Source organism: Electrona antarctica (assembly GCF_951216825.1).
Source record: "Electrona antarctica genome assembly, chromosome: 19".
Taxonomy (NCBI): Eukaryota; Metazoa; Chordata; class Actinopteri; order Myctophiformes; family Myctophidae; genus Electrona; species Electrona antarctica.
The window spans coordinates 24019503-24043572 of record NC_136800.1 but is presented as its reverse complement, the minus strand read 5'-3'; the positions used below and the strand labels follow the sequence as shown (position 1 = coordinate 24043572).

At 41.1% G+C, this 24070-nt stretch overlaps 2 protein-coding genes across 6 annotated transcripts in view; both read left to right on the top strand.

The window, feature by feature from the left end:
- LOC306912338 (SPRY domain-containing SOCS box protein 4-like) overlaps positions 1 to 6787 on the top strand; it is a 68518-nt gene extending 61731 nt beyond the window's left edge. For all 4 annotated transcript variants that reach the window (XM_079488485.1, XM_079488483.1, XM_079488484.1 and 1 more), the window contains 2 exons: positions 2562 to 2737; positions 3229 to 6787. In XM_079488485.1, the coding sequence (XP_079344611.1) occupies positions 2562 to 2689 (128 nt within the window). In that variant the 3' untranslated portion in view covers positions 2690 to 2737; positions 3229 to 6787. The remainder of the gene's footprint in view (positions 1 to 2561; positions 2738 to 3228) is intronic.
- A 3506-nt stretch (positions 6788 to 10293) lies between these two features.
- On the top strand, positions 10294 to 22145 carry LOC306912335 (uncharacterized protein). Of its 2 annotated transcripts, none has more exons than XM_079488480.1 (8): positions 10294 to 10352; positions 11077 to 11222; positions 13120 to 13190; positions 13772 to 13840; positions 14426 to 14492; positions 16967 to 17026; positions 18079 to 18159; positions 19007 to 22145. In XM_079488480.1, the coding sequence occupies exons 2-8, from the start codon at positions 11156 to 11158 to the stop codon at positions 19930 to 19932; spliced, it is 1341 nt and encodes a 446-aa protein (XP_079344606.1). In that variant the 5' UTR covers positions 10294 to 10352; positions 11077 to 11155; the 3' UTR covers positions 19933 to 22145. The 2 variants fall into 2 exon arrangements, with proteins under 2 accessions (XP_079344606.1, XP_079344605.1); XM_079488479.1 differs by lacking the exon at positions 10294 to 10352 and adding an exon at positions 10361 to 10451.
- The last annotated feature ends 1925 nt before the right edge of the window (positions 22146 to 24070 follow it).

The following is a 24070-nucleotide window of genomic DNA, read 5'->3' as shown; positions in this document are numbered from 1 at the left end:
GCACGCACGCACGCACGCACGCACGCACGCACGCACGCACGCACGCACGCACGCACGCACGCACGCACGCACGCACGCACGCACGCACGCACGCACGCACGCACGCACGCACGCACGCACGCACGCACGCACGCACGCACGCACGCACGCACGCACGCACGCACGCACGCACGCACGCACACACACACACACACACACACACACACACACACACACACACACACACACACACACACACACACACACACACACACACACACACACACACACACACACACACACACACACACACACACACACAGAGAGAGAGAGAGAGACGTGCCACTGCTTTTGTATTCCATCAACAGTAATTTTATCATTATGAAATTGCCATTATTTAACCATAAGCCGAAAGCTTGAATCATGAAATATATGGATATATGAGGTTTCCACCCGACAGGGACAATTTGAAATAGATGATCTACAAGTTCACAACTATTTTTCGGTGCACGACATCAGCGCACAACCAAGTGTAGATCCGTTTTTCTTTGTGTTCCCTCAGGGTGTGTGTGTTTGGTCCTACAGTCATGAGGCCAACATACACCCCTATACCAAAACCCAGTCCAGCCCTAAACCTAACCTCACAGGAAGCCACGGCTTTTAACCACCATAGCCCTATATACACTTCATATACAGTAGCCTACATCTCCAAGCTTACAATGTGTTGCACAGATTTTTAGACATTTTATATATTTGAATACTTACTTATGGAATGGGACATTCTGCATAATTAAGTACTTTTGACTTTGATACCAATACTTTTCTACTTTTACTCAAGTCAATTTTGAATTCTGTAGGACTTTTGCTTGTAACAGAGTATTTCTACATTTTTACATACAGTATTGATCCTTTTACTTAAGTAAAAGAAATGTAGTAATTTTTCCACCACTAGCTATGGGCCAGTCCCTGCGGGTGGTCATCTCTCTCTCTCTACAATTTACAATTTAGGCATTTAGCAGACACTCTTAATCCAGAGCGACTTACATTAAGCAAGAACAAAGAATAAAAAGGCATGGTAATACATCAAATACATAGAAGTAGTTATCATGAATCATACATAAGCTAAGAGCGTAACAGTGGAAAATCTATAATTAAACTATGCATATATACAGTGCTCGCTCTCTCGCTCTCTCTCTCTCTCTCTCTCTCTCTCTCTCTCTCTCAGACATGCACATCAATGGTTCTCAACCAGTGGTCCTTGAGGAGGTTCCAAGTTCTTTGCTACGTTCAACACGGCAACTCACTCGCTTTAGCTCGCTCAGTGGTGCCTCACAAGGCTCAAATTCGCTTGAGACGGCGTGCCTTTGTCGCCATCATAAACTATACTTTATCGGCCAAAATTTGTCTGCAGTTGTTGTAGGCTACAGGCACTTCCAACAAGACATACTAGACGTAGTAGACGTAGTTGTAGTAGTTGTTGACAATATGTAATTTAGTTCCAATGTGCGACCTGGCCTATCATGTCATAGGTCTATTATAAATCATTCATGTCCCAGCAAGCCAAATGACGTCATGATGACGTTATGATGACGTCCTCCAGTGACTCTGGTGACGTTCAGGTCTAGGCCAGATCACAGCCCATATGGGGATGATCTTTACGTCATTTCCAGGACGTCTTCACCAGTTAAAATAATTCTTATTCTGGGCTAGATCTGATCAGTTATGATGTGGCTTAAGTTGATGTGGCCTCTATCAGACTCTCTCTGATTCATCCAGGGACGTCTGTCTTAGTGGGCAGAATTTATGTTGGTTGAAATCAGGTGATATTCTGGGCCAGATCTGACTAGTCTTGGTTTGACTTGATTTGGCCCCAATAGAGACGTCACTAATAAATCAAGGTCCTGACCGTGCTTGCTGGGGTATTCCTTTACTCTTTCCTTTTTCATTCCATCAATTTATTGATTTATTTATATTTTATAAATACAATTTGAGGTCCACTACTATTTGTGTGCGATTTTGTCTGATTTAGGCCACATTGACTTGTGTACGTGTGAATACATATTCCTAACACATACGTTGGTTAGACATACCAACAGTCCTACAGTCATTAGTCCAACACGGGGACCACATGTAATTCCGACGGAGCATTAGTCCGACATGCGTCCGCATGTCGGACTAGCGTCTGCTCCCGTGCTTGCGGTTATGGTTAGGTTAGGGGATGAGGTGGGTTGTGACTAGTCTGAACAACAGAACAACGTAGTGCACCCTAGTCAAACAAACCCATGCTGCGGGTTAAGAATCACCTGTGGTTCCCGACATGCGTGGCGGGTTAAAACTAATCCGTGCTGCGGGTTAAAAATCACCTGTGGCGTCCTGTGAGGTTAGGTTAGGGTTTGGGGAGGGTGTCTGACTAATGGTGTGTCTGACTGTTGGTATGTCTAACTAAAAACATGCGCCACCAGCACCAGATCCAGGATCATCATAAAATTAAATCATCCTTATCTGGACGAACATCGACGAACAACTTTCGTCATAGCCTTAGTCGACGAAATGAATGATGTTCTCTCTCTCTCTCTCTCCAGCGGAGCCTCTACCTCTCATGGACCTGTGTAGGCGTGCTGCACGTGTGGCGCTGGGTCGGGAGCGTCTCCAGGAGATCGAGCGCCTGCCTCTGCCCCAGTCCCTCAAGAACTACCTGCAGTACCAATGACCCTGATGTCCTGCACAAGCCACCATGCAACCACACTGCTGGAAGCTAGTACGCACATTTTCTACGTTCAACTGTGTGTGTGTGTGTGTGTGTGTGTGTGTGTGTGTGTGTGTGTGTGTGTGTGTGTGTGTGTGTGTGTGTGTGTGTGTGTGTGTGTGTGTGTGTGTGTGTGTGTGTGTGTGTGTGTGTGTGTGTGTGTGTGTGTACACTATGTATGTCTACATGTACAGTATGTATACATGTACAGTATGCATGGCAAAACAGCTGCAAGTGATTGCAACACAACTATTTACCTGACTATAATTAACTGACTGTAATTTTAAGTGGTTATTCATCTGACTTTGTGTGTTTGCATGTCTGCATGTCTGTACCAGCCACCACACAAGTACGCAGAATCTTTTCTTAAAATCTTTACTTAATGTAATATTTCACTGTGAGATATAGTGGAATAGAAGTATAAAGTGTCAAAAACATTTACATACTCAAGTACACTAGTTAGTAAAATGTATTTAATTTGTTTTACTTTCCACCTTTTTCAGAAGTACCTGGGACCAGGCGGTCGCACCGAGAGCTACCAGCAGATGAAAGGGTTCGAGGAGGCAGAGGAGGGGAGGTCAGCCAATTTGAAACCAGCTTCTTTTTTGGCGTGGAGATGGCGGAATGCCACTGATGCACGACTGGCTGAAAAAACGAATGCCAGACACAAAAATGGCGGATGAAAATAAACTGGTCCATGTTTTCAAAAGGCACGCTATTAAGGAATACTTGATTTGTTTCTTCCTTTTTTTGAGGGGTTTGCTTTTTGGTGACCCATTTTTAGACAATTTTTTTTTTATGATAAATTATTGAAAACAGTGACAGTGTTACTGTAACCTCACTCGACCCGAGAGAGAGACAGCCTTCTCTAATGGAGAGCTTCCAATAGAGGGAGAGGGAGTATAGTAGCATTAGAAGACTAACAGCCCCACCTTCTGGTGGGAAAGAGAACTGCTGCGAGAAAAGCACACCGATACCCAGACGCCTTTGTGTTTCCTTGAGAGGGGGTTAAAAATTGACCTTTTTTAGGTCAATAACTATGAGAGCGTACAAATGGAACCAAATGGATCCATATGGTTCCATTTGTACAGAGTTATGGGGGGTCACCCATTTTCATGGTCATCATAATGGTAGCATTTTTGCCTATTCACTCTGTGTCTCAGAGGGCTGTGGACAAGTTCAGAAATCTGCCTACCAGTGACGTCATCAATGGGGTATCCAAGCTAATAGAAACTGAAGGCTTTCTATTCCTGGAAGGTTTTCAAGATGTAATAGAACCCATTGTTCTTGCATTAATATTATTAATACAAATAAAAATAAAGCTTGAAATGACCAAACCTACCAATGATGTCACTGGAAGGTGGGTTTCTGAACAGTCCACACGCAACCCTCCTCTGAGACACAGATGGAGTAGTAAAATGGTACCATATTAAAATGAGCATTAGTGAGGGCCAATTATATGAAGATTGGTTGAAAATGGCTGAAGTGGTCCTTTGAAAAAGCTTTGGGAACTACTGCATTGTAAGGTAAGGGTGGTCTGAGGAATAGCATTAGAAGACCAACACCCCCACCTGCTGGCGGGAAAGAGAACTATGGGGAGAAAGCACACCGATCCTTATACCCGGAGGCCTTTGTGACATAAATCACTGCTAAGGACACTATTCTCTGTACTGCATGTCTCCTCTGGTGCAGGCGGCTAAATCCTTTTTCCAAGACATTCTTTTTGTATAGGTAATCCCATAAAGCCCATGTTTCCAGGTTTAACCTTAGATATACAATGTAGAATTGCAATTTACAATTTAGGCATTTTTACCAGATGTAGCAGATATTCATGAAATATGTCGTAAGTGATATTCTTTGTTAAATTAGTTAGTCCCCCCTGTCTCTACATGTCTTTAATAATCATAGAATATATATTAGGGTTGGGATACTATTTCATCCTATCCGGAGAGAGAAACGGATACAGCATATATATCAAGTAAAATTGTAACTAAGTGATGACACAAACAAAACGAGCAGACAAGGTTGTAATTATAATATAAAATTGAAGCTGACGAATGGATGAGTTCTCTCTCCTGATTGCATATTTTTAACCCATCTTATAATGTATGTTCTGTTTACTAAAGAGCTGGAGAGACAGAGATAACCCTGTTACTGAACAAACACTGTACTGTAGCTATGGTTAATGAAGAATGTAGAGCTTACATTTTTAACAATACATTTTTTGTTTGTTTTAACAAACAAACAAATATCACTTACAGCACCTTTAAGCCTTGTTTATAGTGGTTGGATGTTTGGAAGACCATAGGGTTTGAATCCAGTTGGTTACCTAGGCCAGTCCAATCAGTCGTTCAACTAAAGAGGTGGCTAATATCCTATGTAAAATCACGCTGGGAAAGACCTACACTGGTGATTGTCTAAACGGAAGTGCTGGAATTTGGAAGCGGACAAATGACAACTTACAGGAAAGTTCAAACGCTGGTAGCCCTGCTAGACATTCTGCCTTAGGTTGTGACCAAGCTTTTCTCTTCGCAGATGATTAAGGCTGGGACCGAGGCTAATGTCAAATACAAGTTCACAAGCTAACGCTAGCCAATGTTAGTTAGCGCTGTGGGCGTGCTGCTCAATGGGTCACGCATGGGGGACGATGTCAAACAAACACTATGGTGTCATCATCTGACTACAAACTCACTACAATCCGCATTTATGAGGTGGCACACCTCATAAAAAAAATCACTTTATATGCAAAAGTATTTCTCTTATATAGCCTACCTTCCAAAACAAACAAACAAAAAAAACTTCCGCTGCATGCCATGGTCAAGTCCTAGCTTTTTGTACATTTGACATAGTTTTCTAGTTAGGAAATGAACAGGATACACAAATTCAATGATTTTTTTTTCATTGAAGTATGACCTTTTTCAGGCATGTCATAAATCAAAGAAAAATCTAAGAAATTCCAGAAATTAGAAAACAAATGTTTAAGTAGTAGTGAAAATAGCCGATCTACAAGCTCACAACGAGGCACAAAGCGATGCGTTGTGAGCTTGTAGATCTGCCATTTTCATAAGTTTTGGTCCCGGGGAGACATCAAATTTCTCTTTTTGGGTCACATGCTAAAAGGTTTGGGAACCACTGTACGAGACTATACCCAGCTGGGCATACTAAAATGTACGCAGTGTTATAAGCGAGTCCGCTCATACTGTATAGCTGCGCTCCGCTTCGTGTGGGTTGTCGCACAAATACGCTAATACGGTTAACATCAGCTAATGCTGTTCTGGGGTTTGAGACTTGGGAGTCTGTCTTGCTGTAGCACAATACTGTAGCTGTCTGGAAAGACCACAACATTAGAAAAATACAATACCCTCGTGGCCCACAGGTTGAGAACTACTGTTTCACACAGACACACACACACACACGCACCCACGCAAACACAGACATGTGCCCATTATAGACCAATTACCGTTCTATTCCATTTAAAATGCTTGAGTCACCTTTGTTTTCATTTGTTTACTTTATTGTTTTATTGAGTGCCGTCTGACACGGACGATGATGATGATGACGATGATACCAAGATGAAGACATGGTTTTCTTGTTCATCCACTCTCAAACCCCAGCATCCTCATTGTGGGGAACGCTTTCTCTGAACATAGCAGATCTGTCGATCGGCTATTTTCAGGAAAATGCTTTCACCACAATAACGGAAAACAGAAAAGACGGGGGCTATGGGGACTCCGTTCAACCATATGGGGTTTTAAGTGTTTAATGTGGTTTGTTTATGTTTATTTCAATGATGATCAGATGGTTACATTCAGGTAAAAACTGAGATGAGGCTGAGGGTGATGAGAATGATTATGGGAGATATGACTTTTTTGTAAAAAGAAGGGGAAAAAAAGAAAGAAATGGAGAGAAAATGCTGCTTTTGTTTATTATTATTATTATTATTAGTATTATTATTATGTTGATATGTGTTGAGAGATCGGCCATTCAGAGTTGAATGTACGTACAGACAGACAGACTGACAGACAGACACTGACACTGTTAGCAAGGCCTGAAATGTGAATAAAAAACAAGTTAATTTAAAAATGTGTTGAGATGTATTACTTCCTCCATTCTGTTTCTCTCTCTCTCTCTCTCGCTCTCTCTCTCTCTCTCTCTCTCTCTCTCTCTCTCTCTCACACACACACACACACACACACACACACACACACACACACACACACACACACACACACACACACACTTTCTGCTGTAATTCCTTTGTCTTACTTGCATTTCGTCCGCCTGTCTATCACTTGCTGTCCCCAGCAAAATGAGGGACAGTTGAGCCTCATTTTCTTTCTCTTTGCGTATTAAAATATAGCTGATCTACAATATCTATCAATCCAATAACTATTGATTATTTTTGTAGCAATTATAGTAGGCCTATAATCGCTACAAAAATAATAGTGTTATCATTATGCTATTGATTACTTTTTTGATTCATCAAATTGTTTTTATCTCTTTGTCTCTATGTCATGCAAAAAGAGTGAAAATAGCTGATCTCCGACTTGTCCTTGTCCTTAAATCATTGAGTTTATAATTGATTAAATTGATTCATTTGATTGATTGTTGTACCCCGGGCCCTAATATTTGTGTTCGCAGTAAGCATATATCTTTCATCACTGTAAAAATAAGAAATACAGTTAAATACAACATTTTCACTTAAAGACTATGTGACTTTTAAGTGTTTACATAACATAACATAACATAACATAACATAACATAACATAACATAAAAACAATCAGGCTAACCTCTTCAGTAACCATGGTGATTGTCAACCCTAAATTATGTGATCCCAGGTGCGTTACAGTGAAGGGAAGCACTTGATTTCCTTACAAACCCTGGCCATGCGGGCTTCTAAGCACCACCCGCATGCATAGGATGGAGTGGTGAGCCATTATAAAATACAAGGTAACCTCACACCTCTTGTGGCTTATTGCTTTATTCACATACAGTGCTTGTATGTGCTTCACATTCTTATCTGTATCCTCATCTGTGTGAAATTGTTGGGATTCTGTGGTGTCCCTTTTGCCAATTTTGTTTTGAATCTAATTTTTCTGGCAATTTCTTTAACTGTTTAGCCCAACAGGAGCAGTGAAACAAAATATTTGATTTAGTTTATAATATTCATAATCATACTTCACTGCCGACATAGCTTTACTCAAATGGGTTCTCTAAAAGCACGGTTGACTCATACAGGGGAAAAGCCCTTTGCTTGTAGAGTTTGTGGTAAAAGCTGGTCAAAAGAGTGCTCTAAAAAGACACATGAGGACTCATACAGGGAAAAGGTGCTTTTCTTTTACCATTTGTAGTAAAAGCTTTGTTGAAATGGGCACTCTGAAACAACACATGAAACAGATGAAAAGTCTTATACTTGTACACTTTGTGGCAAAAGCTATGGTCAAATGGTTCGGTGACTCATACTGGAGGGAAGCCCTTCATTGTATAGACTATACTATAGAGCAGGGGTGCCCAAAAGGTAGATCGCGATCTACCAGTAGATCACAAAGGCTGTGCATGTAGATCACATGACATGCCCCTAAAGAGTATTTAATTTAAATATATAGAAGAAAAGAAACGATAAAAAAAAAAAAAACATTTCTCCCCCCTCTATTTCCCATATTTCCAGCAATGGTATAATAATTGATTTGGTGGGTAGATCTTGCCGAGCTGGTCATTTTGAAAGTAGCTCTCAAGTATAGAGTATAGTGTGGCAAAACGTTAACACTGAAGGGACATCTAAAAAGCAAACATATAGGGGAAAAGTAGTCATTTGCATGTACAGTATATGTCTGTAAAAGCGGAGAGGACTCGGGGAAACTGGTGGTTCTTTAAAAAGTCTTAGATCTGAAAATATGGCCTTGGAGATTTGTAAAATGTCTTAAATTCATGGTTCAAAAGTTTAAAAAGATAGCCACAGACAGGACACATAACATGGCACATGGATTTATTTTTTCGATATGTCATACTATTAAATGTTATGCAGTATGCTAAATTATATGTCATGCTTTTTAGTATGAGCAGGGGTAATACCATGTGTTTATTTTCTTGATAGTGAGTGTGTCATATCAACATTACATTTCATTACGACCACTTCAAAGTAAAACATTTCCAACATATTTTAATTTCCCATACAACCTTATTGTATTCCATTCTTTTAATATTGTCACATCTGGACATTTATTTCCCTTCTTTCAAAAATATTTTCACATCTGGACATTAATGATCATCGGAGTCCGATGATCATTAATTTAACTGCGAGGATCTGAGAGATAGATAGGTGGGTATACCCATAGACATATACCCACATATCTCTCAGATCCCCCCACAGATCCCCCCACAGGATATAATTTGCATACATCTGTGAAGGAGGGTGGGGGGGTATATTTAATTTCAAAATAAAAATTCTCTCTCTCCCACTAATATGCCAGTGTGCCAGTAATCACCCTCCCCTCTGCCAATGTTGGCAAAGCATTGGCACCTGTGACTGCTACACACAATAACGACACATATGCCTAACACTTCCTTTCTTAACTTTCAGAATAAAACCTGTGAAGATGAATCGTTATTTGAAAAATAAATTAATAAAACAATAAATCACTTTGGTAATTGTCATACAAACAAATAGGCCTATTAATTTAATGTGGAGACAAGGAAATTATCCTTCCCCATTAAACAGGTGATCACCCCCCCCCCCCTCTTCCTTTCCCCCCACTCTGTAGCCTGCCCTACAGTTTTTATTTTTTCGTGAAATGATTTAGATTTTTTTGTCATTATTGATGATATTGAATTTTCTAAGGCCTATCTCACAGCCCCCTTTCCACGCCCACTTCCGGTAGATAGTGGTGTCATTTAACATTAGGCATTTACACTTTTTTCTCTGGAGAATCTAAGTACATTTCATAATGTTAAAATGTCAAAGACCGATAATAATATGAAGAAAACACAATGGTATAACAACTCAAATAAGTAGAATAAACCTTACCTTTACAAAACGGTAGTTTGTGGCTTGTGAAAACACCTCTTTTAACATGGAAGCCTATGGACCGCAAAAAAAAGAACACCACTAGCCCCAAAAGGGGGCGTGGAAAGGGGGCGGGGAAATGCTGTGAAGATAGGCCTATGAATTAATTGCATAGGGCCTAATTGTTTTTATTTTCTTGCCTTCAATGTCATGTTGTATTTTTTATTTTTATTTTTTCTTGTTCAGCACTTTGGTCGGCCTTTGGCTGTTGGAAATGTGCTTTATAAATAAAGTTTGATTGATTGATTGATTGATTGATAAATGGAAACAAGACCGCGCAAGGACCTTTTTTTGTGCTATCCCTTTTGAACTGAGTGTTGGACTGTACTCTGTTGCTGTTTTTACATTTATGTTCAATAAACTATTCAATCAAATTCAATCAATCAAAACACGTGCACGCACGCACGCACGCACACGCGCACACACACACACACACACACACACCAGAAACAGAGCAGTATTTACTATATGGCAGTAGCTTTGCTCTTTGTCATGTCAGCTAGTGTAGGCCACTCATGGTCAGACCAGTTATGTACATTTTATTGTGAAAGTGCAGACAGGAAGTAAGTATCTTGTGTTGTTATTTTTGTTTAGCCTGATGCTTTCAAATTCTGTCTATGTTGACAGGCGGCAGCGTCGCAACGTCGACTGAAGACAACTCGGTATTTGCTGTTTTATTCTTTGATTAGGTGGATTGTCTTTGGTTGTGTCACTCTCCTTCATTTATACCCTAAGCCTAAAACATATGCGTACTGCAGATCTTAGGATAGCTTAGTTAGCTTAGCAGTTAGTTCACACTGACTGTAACTGTTATTTTACTCTCAGAATTTGACATAATCTGCTCGGTGATAATAGTCTGCCCCGTTAACATAATATTCAAATCTTCTAGTGTATAGCCTATTAGCTCAGATACTGTAGCTCTGGCCTAAAATGTAGGCCGTTCCAAATATGATATAGTTCTCAAAGTGGGTCCCCTTGAGGGGGTCCCCATGCAACAACATAACAAGTCATGTATAAAGTCTGTTTAATCACTCTTTCACCTGATGTACATCGGCCCTTTTTGAAAATAGTGATCTACTAGCTGTGTGAACACATTGTGAACGATAGATCGGCTATTTTCAATAAGAATTTGAAACACAAATGCTGTGTGGGTGTATGGGGGTATGTGCTTACATTATAGCACACATTTTGTGGCTATATTAATGTAATCCTTTAGTTCTGTGTCTCTTTCTCTGTGAACCTCCTTGTTTCTGTCTCTGACCCCCTCCTTTTTGTCCTTACATTTAGCCTTCAATTATGGTACAACCCATGTCACAACCAGCCCTTCATTCCAGACCAGTGTTTTGAATCAAGTCTGCAGGTGAAAATGAGTTCTCCAGAACCAGTCAGGACCTTTTCTATTAAAGAGGAACCTGAAGATGACCTGGACATTGGTACGTTTTATTATCTATCTTTTCTTCTTTCAACGTTTACGGTAATTCTGTTTGGTTGTTATTATTATTATTATTATTATTATTATTATTGTATGGTTGACAGATCTCCATTTGTACACAGAATTCATCAGACTTTTTATTCTGCCTCTCTTTTGTTTAACCACATGTAAGCAAACGACGTGATCTCAGAGAGGTTTTTAGGTAGTCCTATGCGTCCCGCGTCAAGACATTAACATTAAACTAACCTTGCGTCCAGGGAACGTGCATGCTATCTCACCTAGACTAAACATGGCCATTGCTGAATGGTTAGAATGGTGCCACGGTCCCAAGGTTCGATTCTAGGCCTCTGCAATGTGTCAAAAGTGTCCCTGAGCAAGACACCGCTGTTTTTGCCGGCAAATTTGAATCCGCTCCTCTAGACCAGAAATCACACAGGCTGGGGCAGGCTATGATTGACATTTTTATTTAACAGTATTATGCACTATGCAGAATGGGTACATTCAAACGAAAAGACAAGTCAATTATACAAAAACTGTTACTGTGTGTGGACGACACCATAATTAAGCATTACACTTGTATACAACAGGGTCCACCATTTTCAGTTCATCAGAACATTGACGTACAAATATACACTTCTATATTAAAACAGGAAATCATCATATAAAGAAAGGGAAAAGGGGGTGTGGGGGGGACTCAGACTTTATTTACGGGGGCCAGTTTCGAATTGCAGCTGTCCGTAGGTGCTCTGTGAGAGCGGTTTTGAAGGAGTCAAGGGATTCACATGTGTTAATGGCTGTTGGTAGGGCGTTCCACATTTTAGTGGCATAGGAGCGAAATTAATTTAATCCCTTCTTTGAGCCGAATCTGGGTTGCACGTGGTTTGTTGAACTCCCTCTGGTGTTGTGAGTGTGGACTTCGTTAGAACGTTTTTAGAGTTACATGGTATCTTGGTGGTGTAGCGAATCTTGTAAACCAGACCCATTGCAAGATGCAATACTCTGTCGTCAACCCTAAGCCATTCCATCAAATGGACAGGGGTGAGGTGGGTTCGGGGAGTGAGGCCAAGTAGTAGCCTGACCAGTTTGTTTTGGGAAGTCTGGAGTGTATGGCCTTTGAGGTGCTGTGGTACCAAGAGGTACATGCATAGTCGAAGAAACCTTGTACAAGGGCTCCTGTTAGGGTTTTCAATGTGTTTTTGTTGACCAGTGAGGAGATCCTGTAACCCCTAACTGCAACCAACAGTTGCTCACTGCCTCCAATTATTAAACAAAAATGTACAGGAGAAGAAGAATCTACTTTTTGTTTGAATGTCTGCTGCAGTCTGTACAGTCTGGGTCTGAACTAATTAAATAGTTGTAATTCACCTCAACTTCAAAACAATCTGTCAGTTTTTTTTACATAGACTGTAAAAGAAATATGGACACAGCAAGTCCCATTGGTTTCCACAGACCATTTTGAGGCCACTTTTTTCGGCAAGTTGAAATCCGCCATCTGAACTGCTGGTCCCAAAATGCTACCAGAAACGACTGCTATTGGCTGCAACCACAGCAGGGGCGGGTCTTCACTTGGTAGAACCAGTAGAAACAATAGAAACATACCCTACTAGTTAATCATTAATTTTAAAAAAAAGAAGGTGAAATTAATTTAATAATCATATCAGGATGATTGTAAAAAAGAAAAAAAATACTTTAAACTAGCGATTGAAAACAAAGTGTTCCATAATTTAAGTGTTTATGATTTTTTTTACTATGGTAATAAAATCAAATGTAAATTCCGCCCAAAACCTTGTTCGCTTCTATTGAGATTATATTTCACTGAACACATCAAACATGTCACAGTCTCTTAAATCATTGAATCTCATTGCCTTATTAATGATCCCTCCCATTCTCTTGTGTAGAATATATTGAGCGATATGAAAGAGACCATGAAGGAGACTTCCCCGTACATTTGACACGCAAGTATTGCATTGTAAGAATACTTTTTTTTTTTAACTATCTTTTTTTTCTTCTTTTGCCAATTGCTTCCTCCCCACACAAATGTCTTTGTTGTCATTGCTGTTGTATGCTACTGACTAACCTACAAGTGAGGATCCCCACCGGAAGGAGAGCCGTAGCGCTAGATTGTTTGAATAGTTTATTAGACAGAATGTAAGCAGCAACCGAACAGAGTACAGCAACAGAGTACAGTCAAAGATATTACCAAAAAAAGCCTTTGTTCTACTCCTGCTGCCCAAAACTCTCTGCTGACAGATGCCGCTCCAGCCTGTAGGATTACGCACAATGACAATTATCACTTCCCACCGGGCTTCCTTCTACGGAACACAGGCCAATTGTGTAATGTTGGTATCTAGAGTAGACTATAGTAGTGTAGACTCGACAAAGCTGGATGCACCACGGTGGATTCAAACCCACAGCCTTTTCAGTGGTGGACAGGCACTTTACCACTGCATCACCCAAGAGCAAGAATAAATGGTTTGGATTCTCACTGCAGTGACTGCACACACTGCATGTTAAGTATTATTACTTAAATTCTTCTCTCATCTTGTTTAGATGGGAGCCAAAATCTGCGAGAACCCATGTCCAATTTGCAGGGATCCAAGCATCATCATCCACCATCAGGTCTGTTAATATCACAATTATAGCAATCCATGTTACTGGCATTCATTTGATCAATGTAAAAACAAAACAAGCACAACTCAGTCTATTCAAACAACAGCAACAACAGCCTTGCACGTGGGTGCAAGGCTCAGCAAGACTGAATGTATAAGAAAACAAAGAATATCCAGCACAACAAAGTCCTTCTGGTACACAGGCTTATTTCCGCGTCAATCCTTCTTCATTTATTATTTATCATACTTTTGATGCCACAATTGTTTTTAACTACATTAACCCCGTCCATATAGATGAAAATGCTCTGAGTGGTCATCCACAACTCTGGGGGGAGTGAAATGTAATTCAAACTGAGGAGTGCCAGACCCAATCTGCCCAATCAGATTTTTTGGTCTGGTTTCCAGGCTAGGTCCAGTGTATGAAAGACAATTTAAAGATTTAACAATTTAACATTTAAATCTCTGCAACATGATTATTATTTTTTCAACAATTATCATCCCATACCTGAAGTGCAATGAGTTTGTGTACATTTTAGTTTTTCGTTCACGTTCAGATATAAAGCTTTTAACCAAAATCATATTCCTCATTCCACAGAATGTGAAGTTGTTAGAGCAGTTCATAAACCCAGACACTGGGATGGCGTATGACCACACTCACACAGGTATGTCAATTTATTAAAATTAATTTGAGCTCAAACATTAACAAATGGCTAAATGTCGAGAGTACAGGGTACATTAAAGTGGCAATTGAAGCTATTTTCACAATATTTATCTATGGAACCTAGATGTAATGCCTCAACTGTTCCAAGTGCTTGTCAGGGTGGGGGGTTCCCAGTTCAAATATGATTGACACGCCACGTCACGCCACCATATACAGCAGGGTTCCCCAATTAATTTTCCTCGAGGGCCATATTTTGACTAGGGTACCAGGCTGGGGGCCGAGTCCGCACGCGTGAGGTCGAGGTCTTGCCCTGAAAATTCATTTTCAGGGCAGGACCCCATTTGAAAAGGATGCCCAGTTTGACATGCATAGGCTACTGACCCCCATTTAATGCCATTTATATCTGGGACCCCCCTCCAAAAAAAAAAAAAAATTATGTTTTTTTTTTTTTTTTTTAATTCTTCCACGGGCCGCAAGGGGGCGCTCCGCGGGCCGCAAATGGCCCGCGGGCCGCCTATTGGGGAAGCCTGATATACAGCATGGCCGTCAGTCCATCACGCCTCGTGACGCACTCCATATATGGCCGTCTCCATATATGAAGATCACAACACTGACCTCATAAAACCCTGGATTGCCATACATGGAGAAGACTGGATCATCACCTAGATCTGCATATATGGAGCCGGCCAGCAACTCTACATGGACTTCAAACCTCAAACCCTTAGATGTCCATATGTTGATCCTCCCCACCCGTCCTTCCTCTTCGATGTCTCCCTTTTGACTGATACCTGTCCATTCAAACTCTAGACGGGCCCGCCCCAAAGTTATTAGTGCAGTTCTCATCAGGCCCGTAAATTAAGGCCTGGCCCTCATCAAACCCTGAATACTCAAGTCACTGCCCCCGCTGCCACCCTTAGATCTCCATATATGGAGCTGACCTATCTGACCTCATCAAACCCTGTACACTCAAGACACGCTCTAGAGACTGACATTTTGTCGGGATTCCCGCGGGTCACGGGATTCCCGCAGGATTCCCGCGGGATGGGATTAATATTTGTATTAATCCCGTGATCGGGACGGGACGGGAATGAAAGTCAACAGGAGCGTGCAGGAGCGTGAATGACATTTTCAACTGGTCGTGCTGCCAAGTGCCAACCAAAAGAACAGAAGCGCCCATCTTTGTTGTAGTCATCTTTCACTACCCATAATCCAGCAGTGCTAATGCTTCCAGGCTCCGCTCCAACCGGGAGAGGATGAAAACTTCCTTCATGCAATCCAGTGGACGTTTTTTAAAGTTTAATATGAAGACATCGCAGTGCGGCCGTGCATGATTCTGCATCGCGTCGTTGACGTGATATAATTGATTATTTATAGCCAGATCAACCTGATGCATTTGTTTCCCCAGGCAGTGGCAACGTTGCAACTTGCAATTGTGATGCTACGTTAGCTACATGCTAACGCTGTTAGTAGCTGTTGGCACTTGCTTGGCTCCCTGAACAGCTGTCTGAGCGAATGGTCTACAATACATCGTCTCCCTTCTTTCTCCCAAACGAGTCCCATACACCAGTGGTTCCCAAACATTTTCATGTCAAGGACCCCTAAATCAACATTTATTAGCCCGCGGACCCCCATTTGAAAAGATGCCAGGGACCCCATAAGAGAAGATCTTTATTACGTTTATTACTGTGTGTAAAATATATTTATATTATGTTTTTATTGGCTATTATATATCTCAACAATTGACAAAGCACTTGTCAACAGTCAGAACTGTTCATGGTTTTGTTTTAATATTGATATGAATATACTGTATTTGGTAGTCAAAGTTAAATCTACCATTGCCCACTTTATTTTTATTTTATTGGTAGGCTATCTGTCTTGAGAAGCAGGAAGATATATATATATAGATAGATAGATAGATAGATAGAATAACTTTTCCTAATGAAAAAAAACAAATGGGAGCGGGAGTAATTTCGAGTGGGAGCGGGATGGGATCAGGAGTCATTCTACAGGAGAGGGACAGGATGGGATTTTGTTTTTTACTCTGGCCCAGGATTGGGACAGGAGTGAAAATCCACTCCCGTGTCAGTCTCTCACGCTCCATATAGGGTCAGTACAGAATTAATTCCATATGTTGATCTGATCCCCCATGCCAAAGCGCCAGTGCTCGCCCAGCAGTCTGCTGTCACCCAGGCGGATGTGTGCACCGGCTGCACCGCCCTCAGGGCGTCTTACTGGTAATAATAGTAATAATAATGTAACAATCTGTTCCCTATTTCCCTAATGCAATTCCAATGGTAAGTTGTGTTGTTTTCACACCAAGAAGGAATGGCTGATTCATTCACGTCCACGACCCCCAAATGCTCCTATGTGTGTCTCAAAGAACAATGTGATTATCGCAGCAGCCCTATTGAGAGAAAGGGAAATGGATTGATGCAGAACAAGCAAACATTTTCCCCCATTTTGTTTCTCTTTTAGGTCTGTGTATGCAACAACAAAAGAGACTAAACGAGGCAATTAACAGAGCACGGGACTATGGTATGTCTTCGTCTTCTTCTTGGTTTCCGACAGAATGTGCTCTGAGATGTGTAATGCTGCCATCCACAGGCAATGGGTTTACTGTTTTATCCTACAGTTTAGAATACAGACCAGTAGAGTGGAGAAAGGTCAAGACTGCTCTTCCAATAATATAGAAAATTCAACTCTGCTGAAAATATATTCGTCACCACTCATTATATTTGCGTATGCGTTCGATTTCTGCGACGTGGCGTAGGCATATCTAATATATGTTTGTTTTAAATCGATTTGGATTAGGGGGCGTGGTTTCCCTGTTCTTCCATTGCTGAGTAGAGTGAGTCGAGACAGACTCGTGTGTGTGTGTGTGTGTGTGTGTGTGTGTGTGTGTGCGTGTGTGCGTGTGTGCGTGCGTGCGTGCGTGCGTGCGCGTACACGTTAACACACCGCACACACACAATCCGGACACACAGCTCCTAGTGCCGTGCCAGCAGATCAAACACGCGCAGCAGATCACGCGCGCGCATGCGTGCGTGCGTACACGTTAACACAACGCACACACACAATCCGGACACACAGCTCCTAGTGCCGTGCCAGCAGATCAAACACAGCGGCCATGCCTGGGGAAAGTGCTCACAGCACTGCAGGAAAATGCTACACCCTCTGCCAACCTGGGGAGTGCAACGGACTGACCTCACGCTTCCTCTATGCATGAGGAGTCCAAGCTGCTTCTTTTCAGACAGTTGGACGTAGCACGTGGAAGGAACACGTTATTCCAACCAGTTCCTTTTCCCTCCATTAGGTTCTTTTACACCTGTAACAACTAATTATTTTTGTTTTCAGAATTTGCATTGTCGATGCAGAATATAATGATGTGCACGCTCGACTCTGCCACCTCCCCCTCACAACAACGGATAACCACGCCTGCATTTTATGTTTATTTTCATTTCTCAATTCTGATCAAATAAATGACGGGGGGGGGGGTGTCCTGACCCTTTAAGTAGCCTACTTAAGAAAATGTACTTTACGTTACATTCCACCACTGGGCGATGCCCATTAATGTTCCTCTCTTCCAGGCTTTCTACCCTTTAAGATTCCTAATGTGGAATTCACAGAAGACTCCTTCACATCACCACCTCCATGTCTGAACTCCTCTGGTGAGACCACTGGTTTGCACTGTGTGCCAAAGTATAAAACAGGCATTGAGTCGGCATGGAGTCGTTTATCCCCTTCAATAATAGCAATTGGTATTCATGATGGAATGAGCAATACAGCTAAACGTGTGTGTAGGGCCCCCGGAAATTGTATTGGCGCCTGAGCATGGGTCCTGCAACTTTGACAGAGATCTGTCTGTGGTACCGTTGTGAAAATCTTGCCTGTAAATGTCTGGAAGAAAGCATACGGTTCCTTCTTCTTGGAGTGTTGTCTTACTTTGACTTCACCAGTCTCACAGAACTTGGTCTTATGTTAGGAAATGGTACCAGGTCTGACACCAAGTAAATGCTGCCATCATGCGTAACGGAACACCAGCTCCCAATCGCCATATTCCATGGGCCTTATACTGAAGGGTCAAAGGTGGCATCTTTCCATGGAGGCTGTGTTGCTGCTTGGAGCATACATAAACTCAGCAAAGTTGCAGGACCCATGCTCAGGTACCAGTCACACTGGCACGTTGATCAAACCTAAAGCGAGTGCCAACAGAATGATGTTGGGGGATATTGGCAACTCTTTGGGAGGCACGACCCACACGTTTAGCTGTGTGGCTCATTCCACGATTACACAATATTTAGTTGTACCTCATTGTAAAGGTGACTAACAAATAATCACGATATAAAATGCAATAGGAATAATGGCCCAAAGTTAATCTAACCATAATGACGGATAACTAACTACTTGTGTAACTCTGATCCTCTACTTGTATAATAATAATAATAATAATCTTAAAAGTATAAATGTACAGCATGGAAGCATATAGTTAAGCCATTTCTCGTATCTTTTGCCTAGTCTTCCTGCACCTCCCTGTGTGTAAAAAGAAGATTTCCCCTGAGATGCAGAAGTGGAGCCCCAGGCAGGTCCAGGAAGAACCAGAGCCTCCACAGATCAAAGATGTACAGGAGGAGCTACTTCAAAGACTAGAGAAGGCTGATGGGTCAACATTGACATTACTAGCAGTGAAAAGTGAAAATGATGATGAAAACAGAGACACAGAGCCTGTAGCCAGCACCTCAGCGGAACACATGAAAACACAAGCTTATGTAAAGAACTGGGTACCATCACAACCAATTAGTGATGACCATCTCCTCTCTTCACACGGTTCTGAATCTGACACTGAAGACCGTGATGAGTGGGAGGAGACTAGGGAAGATCAGTTGGGCTTAAACACACTGATATCACACAATGCCCAACATGTGGAATCACAACAAATCTCAAGCAACAAGCTGTTCCAGGACCTGGAATCATCAAAAGAAACTCACTCCACGAGGAGTCACACAGAGAAGAAAAGTTATAGTTGTACATTTTGTGGGAAAATCTTTAAACGGAGGGGACATCTGAACAGGCACACAATGACTCATACAGGGGAAAAGCTGTTTAATTGTACAGTTTGTGGTAAAATGTTTAATCGAACAGGACATCTGAAGACACACATGATGATTCATACAGGGGAAAAACCCTTTACTTGTGCAGTTTGTGGCAAAGGCTGTGTTCACATGGGTCATCTAAAACAACATATGAGGACTCATACAGGGGAAAAGCCCTTTACGTGTTCAGTGTGTGGCCAAGGTTGTGTTCACATGGGTCAACTAAATACTCATATGAGAACACATACAGGGGAAAAGCCCTTTACGTGTAAAGTATGTGGCAAAGGCTTTGGTCAAATGGGTAATCTAAATACACATATGAAGACCCATAAAGGGGGAAAGAACGTTTAGTTAATTTTTTGGTAGACACAATAATTGGTCACATCGGTATCAGCAGATTATTAATAGAAATATTAAAAAAACCTGATGCACAATATATAATTGGTCACATATTGGTATTGCCAGATTCTTAATAGAATTATTAAATCAAAATCGTGCTGATGTCAAAATAATGCCACTTAATAGCTCTAATTATGTTGATACGTTTATTATGTGTTCATTGAATGGCATTACTAGGCAGCCAGTCTGCCTGTCTCTTTCCCTTTTAAGAGCAAAGCCAGCTGCTTGTCTCTTAATTGTCCCTCCCTCCCCCTCCTTTCACACAGACTAGGAAGGAGCATTCCACTGTTGCGCAAACTCTTAGCACAAAGTTCTTACCGATGTCCATACAATCCATATTGTTAGAGAGCGTTTCTTATAAATCTTAAATTAGATTTGAGCCGTGATGGTGCTGTGGATGATGGTGCTGTGTTTACACAAATGTGCATATTGCCCCGGTTTGAGTTAACATGAAAGCAGTGGTGTAATCACATGCACGCACGTACACACGCGCACACACCTATACATGTGCGAATGCGCACAGAACAGCTGATAGCCTAGTGCACGAGTTTTCAACTGATTGTGAACGAGGGACCACAACCCTGACTTAGAATCAACCTAGGGACCACAGTTGTGTTGGGTGGGGATATGGGCTAAGATTAGTGCTTTTGTATCACTTCCTATGCATCCCATGTGTATACAACATCCCACTGTTTCTCAACCAACTGACCAATTGACCATTGACTACTAATAATTTCCTAATAATGACTCAACCAGACAATCCGGTGCACTTCCCCCTCTTGAGATTCTAACTCGTCAGTAAATGACTACATGGACGGTCATCATAGGTCACCAGGTCATTCACTGGTGTATGTTAAACATCAACAAATCCTACATTACTAAATGTATGGTCAGGGACCACATGCAATACCTCCACGAATCACCAGTGGTCCATGGACCACCTGTTGAAAAGTTTGGTTTGGACGAATTTCTTCGATGGAGAAGGAGGCATTCTTGTTGCATGCAAACAGAACTGAACACCACAGAACCAGGAGCCATACTGCTGTGTTGCTTTAATTACCGTGTATGATGACGTTCAGGTAAAGAGTTAAACCTATTGTAATGGAAAGTAGCCATTTGATTTGGGTACTTGTCTTGACAGTGGTCATGAATCTATGGGGGCTCGCTAACCGCCAGTAAACCTGTAACCAAGTAACCACTGATTTGGGTACTTGATGCGTCTTCTCTTGAATCTAGGCCGGGGGACGCATTCTACCGTGCAAAAAAGGAATGAGCAAATTAGCAATAAGCTCAATATAAATGTGATCAGTATCGGACAATTTTTTACAATGGATTTAATCTGATACAGTACCAACATTTCATAATGGTGCATACATAATTTTTGGCAAATGCTTTTCTTTAGAAATGAGGATTCATACATGGGAAAAAAGCTTTTAGTTGAACATAAACTTTCTTTTAGCTTTTTAACCCATTTAGACCTGAGGCCAATTCTAAAAACCTATGGTTGTCTGAAAACCTTCAGAGAGAGAGAGAGGGGCACACACAGAGGTAGCTCCCGGCATGAAAGGTATAACAACATAAGGTTTACACCAGGTCTAAATGGGTTGAAGACACCATACATGTTACCTCATTCATTGTCAGGAATTGGACAGCGCAGATTCATAATTCTATTCACGATTAAATGCATGTAATAAAGGGTTGACTAGATTCTAGATTTTAGTAGATGTTTGCTGTGTATCATGGCACATACGGTAAGTGCTAGGTGTCATTAGTTTGATTACCTAATTCACATCAGGGCTCGCCACAGCAGATCACATTTGTTGTCTGCATATTTGATTTGGCGTTTGTGCAGGGCTCCCCTAGCTAAGCCTGTCTTCCCAGAAAATGAAAATAATTGACAAGAGAAAAACATATATTTTTGTCTTTGGTCCCTCTGTTTCTGCCTGGAACACGTTAAAATGGTTACAACGGTCTTAGATTCAGTCAGCAGCTTGTACAAGCTGTGTGTAAAAGCTACATACTGTAAATACTGGCTGTCAGTTAGTGCTGCAGTAAATTGCAGTCATGTAGCTTTTACAAGCTACTAGTTAAGATATTCTTTCAGTTTTTTTCAACTGCAGATTCACACACCTGAAACTAACTAATCATGTATGTCTGCAGTTATTTGGCTGATGGTCTATTCCCCTTAAAGAAATTGCACATGTGCATATTCAATTATTCAAGAAAATTATGTCCATATTCTGCACAACAGCAGAGGGGAATAAATAACATTTTTTGCTGTTTGCAGGGTTGCTTGCATATTGCTGCCTTTCATTGCCAGGGGTAGGACTGCCCATGACTTTTGCACAATGAACCACTATTCAGTCAGAGAGACGTTAATGAAACCTTACTTGGTGATCCTGCTACAATAACCTTAAATTTGTACCTCCTGTTGTTGCTGAAATATTCTATTTTTCTATGAATACAAAATAAAACACAATTAAATGAAAACATTGAATGTGTGTGACTGTGTGTGTGTGTGTGTGGGGGGGGGGGGGGGGGGGGGGGGTTCCTCCGTCCATCCTATGTAATTGCTGCCTGAAATGTGTGCGTTTCGATAAGCGACTGAATTCTGCTCATACTGTTTTCACTGTTATTTGATTAAATACCTAAAATATAATAATAATCACAACACACTTCTGTTGTTGTTTGGCAGTGAAGTGATTTTCCATAGAAATAGCTTATTCTGCAGTAGATCGCTTAACAAAGTCCTGTGAGCTAACCGGCCCAAAATCAAGCCGGGGTTTAAACTGGGAACCTTGTGGTTCTCATCCGGTCACTATACCCCTGCTGCCGCCCCCTGGAATGGAAGAGGTCCTTTGTCGATCAGTCAACTTTGAGGCTTAATAAAGAGTTTTGGCCAGGAGTACGCTGAGCTGTGGATATTGCTCTTGTCTTCATGTTTACATTCATTACAGTCATTTTTTTTTGTCGCAAGACAAATTTCAGTGTGAGCTGACAAAGTACTAGGGGTTTTGACAAAACAAATCCACAGCTAGTAATACCTTTAACCCATGTGAAAAGGACATTTATTGTGTGGTGTGCTGGGCTGGCTTTCCTTCATTACCATACCTACCAAAGTCAAATACCTAAACAATAGAATATCTAAAAATCCTAATTTGAAATATTTTAAGATTAAACAATAACAATGAATGGACACTTTTTTAAATGGACATTTTAAAGGGACATTTCACTTTCAAAAAAGCTTTTGGTCATTTTATCTTCTACTCAGGCTTATGTGAACACCCCAGACAGTTTTTAAGTTGCTCGATTCAATATTTAGATATTTCAACAATATTTCCCTACATTGCAACTTCAAACTCCATTTTAACCATTATAGATTCCTCGAAATCACCTATACGAGACAGAGACAAAACAATCTAAAATAATTATAAAAAATAAATCAAAACCGTAAATGAAAAAATGCGCCCCCCTCACGCCACGTATTAGAAGGACAATATCAGTCACCAGAACCCAGGATGGGTATTTTCGATGAATCTATCATGGTTAACATTGAGTTTGAAGTTACAATGGGTTTGTATAGGAAGGGGGCGGTGCAGCTCAAATTAATATGAAATATCAAAATACAGAATCAAGCAACTTAAAAACTGTCTGGGATGTTCACATAAGCCTGAGTGGACGATAAAATTACCAAAAGTTTTTTGAAAGTGAAATATTCCTTTAACTTCTGTTTTAGTTGTGTTTTAGAAGCAGGCCTACAAAAGGTTGGGCATATTCCTTCATAGGCTTGATGGAGATGACATCAAGGGTAGAGTTGTAAAGCTTCAGCTATCAACTATTGGTGAGGAGGGTATCTATCTATCTATCTATCTATCTATCTATCTATCTATCTATCTATCTATCTATCTATCTATCTATCTATCTATCATCTATCTATCTATCATCTATCTATCTATATTCTATATCTTAGGCTATCTAGCTATCGAGCGTAACAGAAAAAGTGAAACGAAGAGTCACTTGTCCAACGGACAAGTACATTTCTTTTTAATGCACAAAGATGTATTACTTGTCCCGGACAACAGGACAAGCC

Bases quoted from the DNA above. Each gene is read 5' to 3' on its own strand.
- LOC306912335 (XM_079488480.1), top strand. From the start codon at position 11,156: ATGAGTTCTCCAGAACCAGTCAGGACCTTTTCTATTAAAGAGGAACCT. The intron at 13,191-13,771 runs GTAAGAATACTT...CATCTTGTTTAG, and splicing joins TGACACGCAAGTATTGCATT to ATGGGAGCCAAAATCTGCGA. The intron at 14,493-16,966 runs GTATGTCAATTT...TTTCTCTTTTAG, and splicing joins GTATGACCACACTCACACAG to GTCTGTGTATGCAACAACAA.